General features: G+C 39.4%; 1 protein-coding gene and 1 non-coding gene across 2 annotated transcripts; both read left to right on the top strand.

The window, feature by feature from the left end:
- The first annotated feature begins 337 nt into the window (after nucleotides 1–337).
- Nucleotides 338–11479, top strand: EIF4G2 (eukaryotic translation initiation factor 4 gamma 2). The gene is made up of 21 exons (XM_065882927.1): nucleotides 338–541; nucleotides 875–940; nucleotides 1603–1743; nucleotides 2276–2378; nucleotides 3115–3246; nucleotides 3337–3403; nucleotides 3485–3636; nucleotides 4350–4460; nucleotides 4641–4724; nucleotides 4804–4902; nucleotides 5176–5317; nucleotides 5407–5567; nucleotides 5950–6063; nucleotides 6663–6788; nucleotides 6940–7044; nucleotides 7133–7348; nucleotides 7434–7692; nucleotides 8027–8231; nucleotides 8388–8599; nucleotides 8687–8808; nucleotides 10648–11479. The coding sequence occupies exons 7-21, from the start codon at nucleotides 3553–3555 to the stop codon at nucleotides 10711–10713; spliced, it is 2106 nt and encodes a 701-aa protein (XP_065738999.1). The 5' UTR covers nucleotides 338–541; nucleotides 875–940; nucleotides 1603–1743; nucleotides 2276–2378; nucleotides 3115–3246; nucleotides 3337–3403; nucleotides 3485–3552; the 3' UTR covers nucleotides 10714–11479.
- LOC136127700 (small nucleolar RNA SNORD97) lies at nucleotides 6116–6258 on the top strand. The gene has a single exon (XR_010656156.1). It is a non-coding gene; the product is annotated as a small nucleolar RNA SNORD97 (small nucleolar RNA).
- Nucleotides 11480–12924: the final 1445 nt, after the last annotated feature.

Here is a 12924-nt window from a genome sequence, read left to right as displayed (position 1 = left end):
GTTACCCCTTATTCAGTGTAGTTCGTTGTTGAGGCAGTGAAAACTTAAAACTGTTTTCTCAGGACGTGCCCGTCTTGTTAAGAGTTAGATTGTCTATTACTGATCTCAGTGCTCAGCTGTAAAGGAGGTAGGATGTGGCTTTCTTAAGGATAGGTTCTTAGCATTTGAGAGGTTCTTACATTTCTATGTAGGCACTTCCTTGCGTCCTTGAACACGAGAATTTCCAGGTGGTAAACAAAATAAAATTTTATTGTCCATTTGTGTTTCGAGTACATTCTATTTTAGTCTTATGAGATCTGCAATGCAGTGTAAGGTCAATCAACTGCAGTGTCAGGCTCTGAAATAAATTGTAATTGAAGCGGGTTTACAGATTTGTATGATAGTGTCTAATTTTGGTCCTCTTTTTCATTCTAGGGTTTTCATTTCTCCCATCCCCTTCCCTCCCCACCCCATCCATTAATATTATTCTTTTGAAGATTCTTCGTTGTCAAGCCGCCAAAGTGGAGAGTGCGATTGCAGAAGGGGGTGCTTCTCGTTTCAGGTATGTGTAGATTTATTTTGGCAATTATTGTGACAAGACTAATTAGAAAACCAAAGGAATAACCACACCAAGTAATTCTGATTTAATTGTGCTGCAGGTTTAATTTATAATGTGCAGTGTACATTTTTTTTAAAGCCCTAAAATTGTCATTGTTTTCTATTTGCTATCTGAAGAATAAATGTAATTACTTGAGTTTCCATTGGGCCTAAGTTCAGTCTTCATCTGTGGGGTAATTACTGAAATGCAGAATAATTAAAGAGATCGTTTATCTTTTTTGAGTGAAATATACTTGGGGTATACTTTTTTTTTAAAAAAAGTTTTTCTGTTAAATAGTGCTTCTTCGGGCGGAGGAGGAAGTAGGGGTGCACCTCAGCACTATCCCAAGACTGCTGGCAACAGGTATAGTAGTAAACATGGGAAAAGAATGACTTCTGTAAATAACAGATTTAGGTTAATGGTGTTTCTAATGCATTACAACATAGTTAATAAGGCATTAGGAATCCTATCTTAATGGGTATGATTTCTGTTACATGTCCTAAATTTAGAATATCAGTTCTTAATTATTTCTTAGCCAAACCATCTAATATGAGTTGACATTCTCAACTGCTATTTTATCCTGTTACACTTCGGATTACTTTCACTGATGTTGTTTCTGAAGCCAGCCATTATTGTCCATACTAAATTGTGGTAGTAAATCTGTATGCGTATAACATGGTCATGAGACATTAGAAGATGTTGGTTCTTGTGGTGTGGCTCCTGGACCAGCAACACTGGCATCACCTGGGAGTTTAGAAATGCAAATTATCGGGCCTTACCCCAGACCCACTAAAGCAGAAACTGGGGTGGGCCTAGGAATCGTTTAACAAGCCCTTCAGGTGATTCTGATATGCAATATTGTTTGAGAACCACTGATTGTGAGTTGCTTAGTTGTAAGGGAAGTTGAGAAAAACCTAAACTGTTTTTTCTGTTTAGAGGGATTTCTGATCTGTATGACATTTGATATGTGAGTGGATGCTATGTTTCAAGTTGTCTTAATCTTTATTTTCTTAATTTTTTACTAGCGAGTTCCTGGGGAAAACCCCAGGGCAAAACGCTCAGAAATGGATTCCTGCACGAAGCACTAGACGAGATGACAACTCCGCAGCAAACAACTCCGCAAATGAAAAAGAACGACATGATGCAATCTTCAGGAAAGTAAGAGGGTAAGTTTATTGGGGCTGTTTTGTCCTTTAAACAAAAGGAGGGAAGAAATGGATTAACTGTGTTTCTTTTGTGTGTATGCTGTATTACTTAGAAGGCAATGTTCATGCCCTAAGTCTATTTTAATGAATGCCAGTGTTGACAGTTTTAAGCTGAAAATTGACACATCAGTGTTTTGGGGCTCAGTTAGTTGCTTTCAGTCATTGGGCTAAAATGCACAAGCCCATTGTGCTGACATTTCCTATGCCTGCTGTGTACCCAGTGATGCACAGAACATAACGGTTTTAGCTCCTGTATCTAGCCTTGGTTTTGAGGATGAGTTTCTTGTCCAACAGCTGGGGACCCTCCAATTAGGTAGATATATTTTAAATAACAGGTTTATTTCAATTTTGGTTAGATGGGTTAAGAAGAATATGTCTTGATATTAAAGGGGAAAGTGATGGGGAAAAAAATGAACATAATTTAAAGGCGATTTTTCAACTAAATAATTCCTTGTGTGTTGGCTGATACCTAGTCTGAATCCTCTTTTCCTAGCATACTAAATAAGCTTACTCCTGAGAAGTTTGACAAGCTATGCCTTGAGCTCCTCAATGTGGGTGTAGAGTCTAAACTCATCCTTAAAGGGGTCATACTGCTGGTAAGTTAAATAAGTTGGCTTAATAACCGAAAGGGAGAGGAAAAGATTTAACCCAGGTTGGGGTGTGTGTGTGTGTGTGTGTGTGTGTTGTTGTTGTTTTTTAGATTTGCATTATTGCTTAAAACTGAGGTGTGAGTTACACATTAGATGTATGTATCTCTGAACACTGGTGGGGTTTTTTTTTCTTTTCTTTTTTTTAGAAAAGCACTAACTTTTAATGGTATCAGACTTAAGAGGTCATTTTAAATTGTATGTGTTGTGTTGCAGGGTTAATTGGGTTATTAGGCTATTAAGGGGGTTTTTGCTTTGTTTTTCCTTATGTGAAAAATGCCATATTTTAGTTTTGGAAATGAGGTTTACGATAGTTGATGTGATTCTAGCATCTGTTTATAGTTTTTCCAAGATAACTTCAACTCCTGAGGGGGGGAGGGTTTTGCTAATATGAGATCTGTGTAATTAGACTTATTTGGTACACTGCAATAGCTTACAAAATTTAAGTGCTTATATTTTTCTAGGCTGTGTGCTAAAGCACTTTACATGCCTCACCTGATTTAGTGTACACAATAAGCCTTACACAAGAGAGATGTTCTTATTCCCAGGTTACGGATGAGGCATAGAGAATTTGTCAGAAATTTGTGAGATTCAAGATCCTTAAGACTGCAAGGAAGCATTAAGTTATAAAGAAAGGTTTTTTCAAAAGTTGTCATATTTAGTTTTAAAAAGTCATTTATTTTAGATTGTGGACAAAGCCCTAGAAGAGCCAAAGTATAGCTCACTGTATGCTCAGCTATGTCTGCGATTGGCAGAAGATGCACCAAACTTTGATGGCCCAGCAGCAGAGGGTCAGCCAGGACAGAAGCAAAGCACAGTAAGTGGTAGTGTTTGCTTGCTTACTTAAAGTTGATTTGAAAAGGTTTCATTAGCAAGCCCTCACAAAAGCGTCTTTTGTTTCCAATAGACATTCAGACGCCTCCTAATTTCCAAATTACAAGATGAATTTGAAAACCGAACCAGAAATGTTGATGGTGAGAATTTGTTTGGTACTATGTAGTACTGTATATGTTCAACTTAATTCTGAATGTTGACTTTATTCTTTCTTATTTCAGTCTATGATAAGCGTGAAAATCCCCTCCTCCCCGAGGAGGAGGAACAGAGAGCCATTGCTAAGATCAAGATGTTGGGGAACATCAAATTCATTGGAGAACTTGGAAAGCTTGATCTTATTCATGAATCTATCCTTCATAAGTGCATCAAAACAGTAAGTATGAGTGGGAATGTAAGTTTATATATCACTGGGTACGTTGTTATTTGGGGGAAATGGGTCAATTATAATTTATAACTTTGCCATGTGAGAGTATTGGTAGGCTAAATATTTCAGATTGCCAGCAAAATTGTTATTTAAATGTTGTAAATATGCAGTATGTTTTGCGAGGTAGGGGTAGAGCTGATTGCCTACCTATGTGTAAGTTGCTCAGTTTGGAGGGATGTCTTCAACAGAAACCAGATAAAGAGTTCTATACTAGACACTGTAGGAACTATGAGTCAATGCAAATTTAAGGGAAAGTGCTACATCTAAACCAAGAAGGATTTGTTTTTATTTTTTAAATTATTTTATTTATTTATTTTTGGCTGTGTCGGGTCTTTGTTGCTGTGTGTGGGCTTTCTCTAGTTGGGGTGAGCAGGGGCTACTCTTCTTCGACGTGCGCAGGCTTTTCATTGCGGTGGCTTCTCTTGTTGCAGACCACACGCTCTAGGCACTTGGGCTTCAGTAGTTGTGGCTTTAGGGTTCTAGAGCGCAAGCTTGGTAGTTGTGGCGCACGGGCTTAGTTGCTCCGCGGCATGTGGGATCTTCCCAGACCAGGGCTTGAACCTGTGTCCCCTGCATTGGCAGGCGGATTCTTAACCACTGCGCCACCAGGGAAGCCCCCCAAGAAGGATTTATAAACATGTGACATATGTTTCTTTTGGTAGCTTTTGGAAAAAAAGAAGAGAGTCCAACTCAAAGATATGGGAGAGGATTTGGAGTGCCTCTGTCAGATAATGAGGACAGTGGGACCTAGGTTAGACCATGAACGAGCCAAGGTATGTGTGTTGCTGACAGAAACAGTGTAAGCTTGTCTTGATATTTATTCAAATCAAACCTATTTTTGTGATCTAGAGGATAGCTATTAGTCATTAACCTTGATAATACTTAGAAGCCTTAAATAGTATACATTTGCCTTTAGCGTTTTCTTCTGAAAGTGGTTTTTTTTTTTCTTTCAGTCCTTAATGGATCAGTACTTTGCCCGAATGTGCTCCTTGATGTTAAGTAAGGAATTGCCGGCGAGGATTCGTTTCCTGCTGCAGGTAAAACTGGTTTCTTTAGGTATGCTGACTTTGTTTAGGAATATTAAAATAATACTTATTAAAACTCTTTATATTAAAGGATACCGTAGAGTTGAGAGAACACCATTGGGTTCCTCGCAAGGCTTTTCTTGACAATGGACCAAAGACGATCAATCAAATCCGTCAAGATGCAGTAAAAGTAAGTTTTGCTTTGTTTTCAATCAAGTGGGTTTTAAGTTTATAATAGCACTAAGACAACCTTAAACTTTTTGAGACTGTCTCATCTTACCAGTAGAGCTTAATGTTTATGGTGTCTTGTATGCCCTTTTGAGAGAAGAAGTTGTTTATAGAAATTATATAAATAGCACTCTTAATAGTCCAGGGAAGTATTTCTAGTTTTCCCAATATAAGAAGTTAAGTTTTATGTAAAACAGTGTTCAGAAATAAGTGTTTATTCACTTCATTTCTGAAGGATCTAGGAGTGTTTATTCCTGCTCCTATGGCTCAAGGGATGAGAAGTGACTTCTTTCTGGAGGGACCGTTCATGCCACCCAGGATGAAAATGGATAGGGACCCACTTGGAGGACTTGCTGATATGTTTGGACAAATGCCAGGTGATTTTGAACAAAATAGTGGTTTGGTTACATTAAAAACTGAGTTTAACATTTTAATAGTAAAGAGTTCTTCATGTCTGTATTTTAAGGTAGCGGAATTGGTACTGGTCCAGGAGTTATCCAGGATAGATTTTCACCCACCATGGGGCGTCATCGTTCAAATCAGCTCTTCAATGGCCATGGGGGACACATCATGCCTCCCACACAATCGCAGTTTGGGGAAATGGGAGGCAAGTTTATGAAAAGCCAGGTAAGAAAACATTTAAGGATGTTTAGGCAACAGGTATTAAATCTTGGAATGTATATGAATAGATTTGCTTTTTTAAAAGGACAGATATTTCAGGTCTAGGAAACCTAAAAACAATGTGTGTTTTTCTAAACCAAATTTATATGTGTGACAGTTATTTCAAACTGGGTAAAATGCTTATCCTTAAGATTAGTAAAGTATTAGTAAAGTCACATCGCTTTATGTAAGTTAGGTTAGATATTTATTCTTCCTGTTTCACCTTTTACTTTCTCTGGGCAAATTCAGTTAAGCTTTCCTATGGCTTGGCCTCATCCCTTTGGTACTTGATTACCATAATTTGTGGACCCCTTTTTATCTAGACTTTCTTTCTCTCTTTCTGAAATAGGGGCTAAGCCAGCTCTACCATAACCAGAGTCAGGGACTCTTATCCCAGCTGCAAGGACAGTCGAAGGATATGCCACCTCGGTTTTCTAAGAAAGGACAGCTTAATGCAGATGAGGTACACTTGCCTATGTTACTTATATACCATAGTTTGTCAATTCAGAAATCTATTGCCCGATGATTATAAAAAGACGCGTTATTAAGAGGACTTAATGCTGGAATTCTTTACCTTCTTTCTCTCTTTTCTGTACTATTTTTTCTTTCTTTGGATGTCCAGCATCCTATGAGTGAAGATTATGAGATATGAGGGCAAATGTCTTAAAAGTCTTCAGTTAGAGCAAGGAAAATGGTTAATGAGATTTTTATTGTGACTTCCCTGCAAATAGAATGACTTAGAATAGAGTAAAATGTTTCCTAAACTCTTAAATTTTCTGGTTTTTAATATTTTAGTGATGCTAATCCTTGGAGAAGTCTGGTATAAGATTTATAACAGTATTTTATTTTTGTGTGCATCAGATCTTTAGTTTTCTTGCCAGAAATTAAACCTAATAACATGGAGTAACCTGTTTAGTTATTTAAGATATTTAAATTTCTGCCATAGATTCTATCATGCTTGTGTATGCTGAATTAACTTTAGGATGTTGGAGTGTTGCATTTAATATGTTAGCTAACTGCTTGTTAACTTGGATATCTGTTCTGATTTGTTTGCAATTCTAGATTAGCCTGAGGCCTGCTCAGTCTTTCCTAATGAATAAAAATCAAGTGCCAAAGCTTCAGCCCCAGATAACTATGATTCCTCCCAGTGCACAACCACCGCGCACTCAAACACCACCTCTGGGACAGGTATGCACTGTAGCATGACAGTGTTTTCTGTCATTCCAGTACTTTCTGAAGATGTCTGAAGGCTGCTTTTTAATGTCTTCTCTCAACTTCATAAGCTCCTTTTTAATAATAAATATTAAACATTCATATCTACCATTTTGCTGTTTTTTAGACACCTCAGCTTGGTCTCAAAACTAATCCACCACTTATTCAGGAAAAGCCTGCCAAGACCAGTAAAAAGCCACCACCGTCAAAGGAAGAACTGCTTAAATTAACCGTAAGTCTCAAATAGTCCCATAGTCTGGTTCATGGAGTGTATTTGAGATAGGAAAACTCTAAAGATATTTGGACTTTATTCTTTTCAGGAAACTGTTGTAACCGAATATCTGAATAGTGGAAATGCAAACGAAGCTGTCAATGGTGTAAGAGAGATGAGGGCTCCTAAACACTTTCTCCCCGAGATGTTAAGCAAAGTAATCATCCTGTCACTAGACAGAAGTGATGAAGATAAAGAAAAAGCAAGTTCTTTGATCAGTTTACTCAAACAGGAGGGGATAGCCACAAGTGACAACTTCATGCAGGTAGAATACTTTCCGGATTCCATAAGAACTCTTGCCTTTCAAATTTGGAAACTAATAAAACTGACTGTTATATATTCCTTCTAAGGCTTTCCTGAATGTATTGGACCAGTGCCCCAAACTGGAGGTTGACATCCCCTTGGTGAAATCATATTTAGCACAGTTTGCAGCTCGTGCTATTATTTCGGAGCTGGTGAGCATTTCAGAACTAGCTCAACCACTGGAAAGTGGCACCCATTTTCCTCTCTTCTTACTTTGTCTTCAGCAATTAGCTAAATTACAAGATCGAGAATGGTTAACAGAGCTTTTCCAACAAAGCAAGGTCAATATGCAGAAAATGCTCCCAGGTAAGACAATGCTGGGGATTTTTTTTGTTTATTTTTAATACTAAATCTGGGGATTCCTTAGTACCCTGAGTGAATTTATATAGGTCAGTGTGATTATCCTGTCCAGATAACAGTAAGCATTCCCACAGACAGACTTCATCTTTATAAAAAGAAGAGGTTATTACGATTTAACTATTTTCATTTGGTCCAAATACTGGGTTTCCTTTGCTAGGTTAGTTCCTTATTATTTTACATGAATCTTGTGCATTTGGAAAATCATTTGTAGAGCAGTTTTCTAGACCAACATAGGTAAAATGAACTACCTGACGATGGGAATGGCTTTGTGTCTCTTCAGAAATTGATCAGAATAAGGACCGCATGTTGGAGATCTTGGAAGGAAAGGGACTGAGTTTCTTATTCCCACTCCTCAAATTGGAGAAGGAACTGTTAAAGCAAATAAAGTTGGATCCATCTCCTCAAACCATATATAAGTGGATTAAAGATAACATCTCTCCCAAACTTCATGTAGATAAAGGATTTGTGAACATCTTAATGACTAGGTAAGATAACAGAGTTGTGGTTTTCTACATTTAGTAGAGAGTTAACCTGTGTTTTGTTTCCTAGAAAAAAATCTATAAGGCAAGGGACTAAGAATTGTCTGTTTCTTGAGCTAGAAAATTCATTTTGAGGTTCTAACAAGACCTCTTTCTGTGCAGCTTCTTACAGTACATTTCTAGTGAAATAAACCCACCCAGTGATGAAACAGATTCTTCCTCTGCTCCTTCCAAAGAACAGTTAGAGCAGGAAAAACAACTGCTTCTTTCCTTCAAGCCAGTAATGCAGAAATTCCTTCATGATCACGTTGATCTACAAGTCAGTGCCCTCTATGCTCTTCAGGTGCACTGCTACAATAGCAACTTCCCGAAAGGTGAGAGGACCAACATCAGAAGAATGATGAGTGAGGGGCAATTTTTAAACCACACACTAAATAATGGGGTTACATTTTGTCTTTTAGGCATGTTACTCCGCTTTTTTGTTCACTTCTATGACATGGAGATTATTGAAGAAGAAGCTTTCTTGGCTTGGAAAGAAGACATAACCCAAGAGTTTCCAGGGAAAGGCAAGGCTTTGTTCCAGGTAAATCTTGAGAGAAATTTGGTGTGCTTTTTCCAGTTGGTATTGTTTTATAATGAGCCTTTTAAAGTTGAAATACAAGCAAAATAGTCCTGGTAATTTATACATACATGTGATTCTTCACTATTAAAAGCTGTGGTAGGGCTTCCCTGGTGGCGCAGTGGTTGAGAGTCCGCCTGCTGATGCAGGGGACACAGGTTCGTGCCCCGGTCCGGGAAGATCCCACACACCGCGGAGCGGCTGGGCCGTGAGCCATGGCCGCTGAGCCTGCGCGCCCGGAGCCTATGCTCTGCAACGGGAGAGGCCACAACAGTGAGAGGCCCACATACCGCAAAAAAAAAAAAAAAGCTGTGGTAAAGTAGGCAGTTAGCAAAATGAAGTAAAGCTGTGGAATAAAAGGCTTCAATCCTAGTAGTGTCTAAGCTGTTAGATTAGAGGTGGCTAACATTTTTTAGAAGTAAAGCTACTTATAAAGATAGGGTGATAGTACACGATTGGATTGAGACTTTTTCTTTTTTTTTTGCGGTACGCAGGCCTCTCACTGTTGTGGCCTCTCCCGTTGCAGAGCACAGGCTCCGGATATGCAGGCTCAGCCACCATGGCTCACGGGCCCAGCTGCTCTGTGGCATGTGGGATCTTCCCAGACCGGGGAATGAACCCGTGTCCCCTGCATCAGCAGGCAGACTCTCAACCACTGTGCCACCAGGGAAGCCCCTGAGACATTTTTTTAACTGTCAGTAAACATGAGATTGTTTCTGATTTCTCATACCATGGTTTTTTGTCTTATTTAGTGGAGTAGAATTCTAGCCATGGGGAAGAACTTGTATGTTAGGGGATTCCACAGCGTACGTTAATCATCTGGAAAGTAATTTAAAAGGAAGTTTCAGGTCTGATCCTAGACATTCTGATTTTAGTAGGCATGTGTGTGTTACACAACCCGGGTGATTCTCATACTATTTTTCTAGGGGCCAGGCTTTGAGAAATGCTGGTTTATGGTATCTTTATTCCTAAGGTTCAGGAACTAGTTTCATGAGGATTATCCTCACAGCATTTGTCCGTAGTCTTGTCCTTGGGGAATCTGATCCTACAGGTCCGGGGTGGGGCTGGAGATCTACTGCTCAGAATCTTCTTTGTTGTCCTGTGTGCCTTTCCACCCCGCCCACACACACACTGCATTGCTTATGTATTTAAGTTTGGGAGGAGCCACTGTCCCATATTAAAACAGTCCTGAAGTGTAATGGGAGTGGTGTCAAAGAACACCCAAGTTGACACCCAAGTTGACGGTTCCTAAACGGCTTGTAATCCCAAATCCAAATAATAAGCCATTTTTTAAAACATCTTTATTGGAGTATAATTGCTTTACAGTGTTGTGTTAGTTTCTGCTGTATAACAAAGTGAATCAACTATATGTATACGTATATCCCCATATCCCCTCCCTCTTGTGTATCCCTCCCACCCTCCTTATCCCACCCCTCTAGGTGGACACAAAGCACCAAGCCAATCTCCCTGTGCTATGTGGCTGCTTCCCACTAGCTAGCTATTTTATGTTTGGTAGTGTATAGTTCTACTCTCTCACTTCGTCCCAGCTTACCCTTCCCCCTCTCTGTCCTCAAGTCCATTCTCTATGTCTGGGTCTTTATTATTCCTGTCCTTAAGCCATTCTTTAAAATAACTTACAGCTAATACACAAATGTAGGTTCTGAAGACTTTGCAATTACAAAATGTGTGGTACTATCTAAAACTTTTGTCCTTAGGTAGGTTGTTTATTCGATCTGGAATAAAAAATTCTGCTATTCTGTCTTCTGTAAGTACTACTTATTTCATTAAATTACAAATTTACAGGTGAATCAGTGGCTAACCTGGCTAGAAACTGCTGAAGAAGAAGAATCAGAGGAAGAAGCTGACTAAAAGAACCAGCCAAAGCCTTAAATTGTGCAAAACATACTGTTGCTATGATGTAACTGCATTTGACCTAACCACTGCGAAAATTCATTCCGCTGTAATGTTTTCACAATATTTAAAGCAGAAGCACGTCAGTTAGGATTTCCTTCTGCATAAGGTTTTTTTGTAGTGTAATGTCTTAATCATAGTCTACCATCAAATATTTTAGGAGTATCTTTAATGTTTAGATAGTATATTAGCAGCATGCAATAATTACATCATAAGTTCTCAAGCAGAGGCAGTCTATTGCAAGGACCTTCTTTGCTGCCAGTTATCATAGGCTGTTTTAAGTTAGAAAACTGAATAGCAACACTGAATACTGTAGAAATGCACTTTGCTCAGTAATACTTGAGTTGTTGCAATATTTGATTATCCATTTGGTTGTTACAGAAAAAATTCTTAACTGTAATTGATGGTTGTTGCCGTAATAGTATATTGCCTGTATTTCTACCTCTAGTAATGGGCTTTATGTGCTAGATTTTAATATCCTTGAGCCTGGGCAAGTGCACAAGTCTTTTTAAAAGAAACATGGTTTACTTGCACAAAACTGATCAGTTTTGAGAGATCGTAAATGCCCTTGAAGTGGTCTTTGTGGGTGTGAAACAAATGGTGAGAATTTGAATTGGTCCCTCTTATTATAGTATTGAAATTAAGTCTACTTAATTTATCAAGTCATGTTCATGCCCTGATTTTATATACTTGTATCTATCAATAAACATTGTGATACTTGATATAGTTGTGTGACTTTAAGTAGCACCTACTTATGAAGAACTGACAGGTTTTGTTTTGAGATAGGTCTGTCTTAGGAACTTCTAATTCATAATCAGAAATTCACAATTTTCTGATTAGGCAGAAAATTCAAGGTGGTTATTCCTCTTTAGGTCATGGTACTGGAAGTAACCAATATACGATTCCTGTAATCAAGGGCAGTGCTGAGAATCACAAGTCATGACTTCAGAGGGACGTTGTTAATGCATAACAACAAACTTGGTGACATTTATCTTTTCGTCACCATACTGAACTATGTGGTGAACTGAGAGGTTCATCACCTCATGGTCAAGACAAGTGTAACAATCCTATCATCATTATCAGTAATTGTAATTGTTCCTGTTTCAAGGAAGGTTCCCCCTTGAAACCCCAGAGTAGCCCAGTAAAACTGGCTCCTTAATCCAACTGAAGCCCTGCATGGAGGTTTAAAATATATTTTCAGAAACCAGTTAATAAGCATTTGCTCAAATTGCCCTTGTTAACCAGCCCCAGGAATGTGACAGTCCTAGGCAGGCTTTGGCTTGGGTAGGGGCTCTTGAAAGTGTTGCTGGAGTCCTGGTTGCTCGTGTTAGCTTCTAAGAGCAACCTGTACTTGGTTTGGAGGGAGCCTCTAGGCAGACAGTAATACATCATACTGCTAAATCTGATAGAACCTTTGTCTTCAGTGTTGCACCTCCTATTCTCTGAGAGGGGTGGTAGGTAAAACCAGTATTTGTGTCCTCTTGGCGTCAGAAGCTAGCTCTCCCTGTGCCCTAGCAGACCTTTTCATTGAAGTTCTAACATGATTCAGAGCTTTTGGTGGATATTGTAAATACCATGAAATTAAAGCTAAGTGCAGACCTGTGTAAATTAACTTTAGATAGAATATCAAGAAGCTGACTTTACTAGGCTGTAGAAATAAATGGCATTCCTGGCGCTCTGCCCAACCCTCCCCAAGGGGGAAACTGATTTTTAACCCAGCAAATGTGGCCTCTTTTGTTAGAGAGGTGGGCCTTGGCTTCAGTTTACAGCCAGAATTCTCCCAATTCAGCTAGAGAATTGGGCCAGAGGAAGTCCCAGAGTTCGACGTGGTGTGTGGCGGCTTGTCAGAAGTCAGACCTGGGGCTTCCCTGGTGGCACAGTGGTTGAGAGTCCGCCTGCCGATGCAGGGGACACGGGTTCGTGCCCCGGTCCGGGAAGATCCCACATGCCGCGGAGTGGCTGGGCCCGTGAGCCATGGCTGCTGAGCCTGCGCGTCCGGAGCCTGTGCTCCACAACGGGAGAGGCCACAACAGTGAGAGGCCAGCATACCGCAAAAAAAACAAAAACAAAAACAAATAGAAGTCAGACCTGTGTCCCCCCAACCAGTGCTTCAAGAACTCAGATGCTCCTTAAAGAGCAACACCTCCCCACTCCGATCTTGTTCAAAAA

Source organism: Phocoena phocoena, chromosome 8 (assembly GCF_963924675.1).
Source record: "Phocoena phocoena chromosome 8, mPhoPho1.1, whole genome shotgun sequence".
Lineage (NCBI taxonomy): Eukaryota > Metazoa > Chordata > Mammalia > Artiodactyla > Phocoenidae > Phocoena > Phocoena phocoena.
Note: the sequence above shows the minus strand (reverse complement) of the source record. Positions and strands in the feature narration are given on the sequence as shown.

What these genes read in the sequence shown, in the direction of transcription:
- EIF4G2 (XM_065882927.1), top strand. Translation starts at nt 3,553, where the DNA reads ATGTTGGGGAACATCAAATTCATTGGAGAACTTGGAAAGCTTGATCTT. An exon ending in GTGAACATCTTAATGACTAG is followed by an intron (nt 8,232 to 8,387) that starts GTAAGATAACAG and finishes CTTTCTGTGCAG; the next exon opens with CTTCTTACAGTACATTTCTA. An exon ending in CAATAGCAACTTCCCGAAAG is followed by an intron (nt 8,600 to 8,686) that starts GTGAGAGGACCA and finishes TTTGTCTTTTAG; the next exon opens with GCATGTTACTCCGCTTTTTT.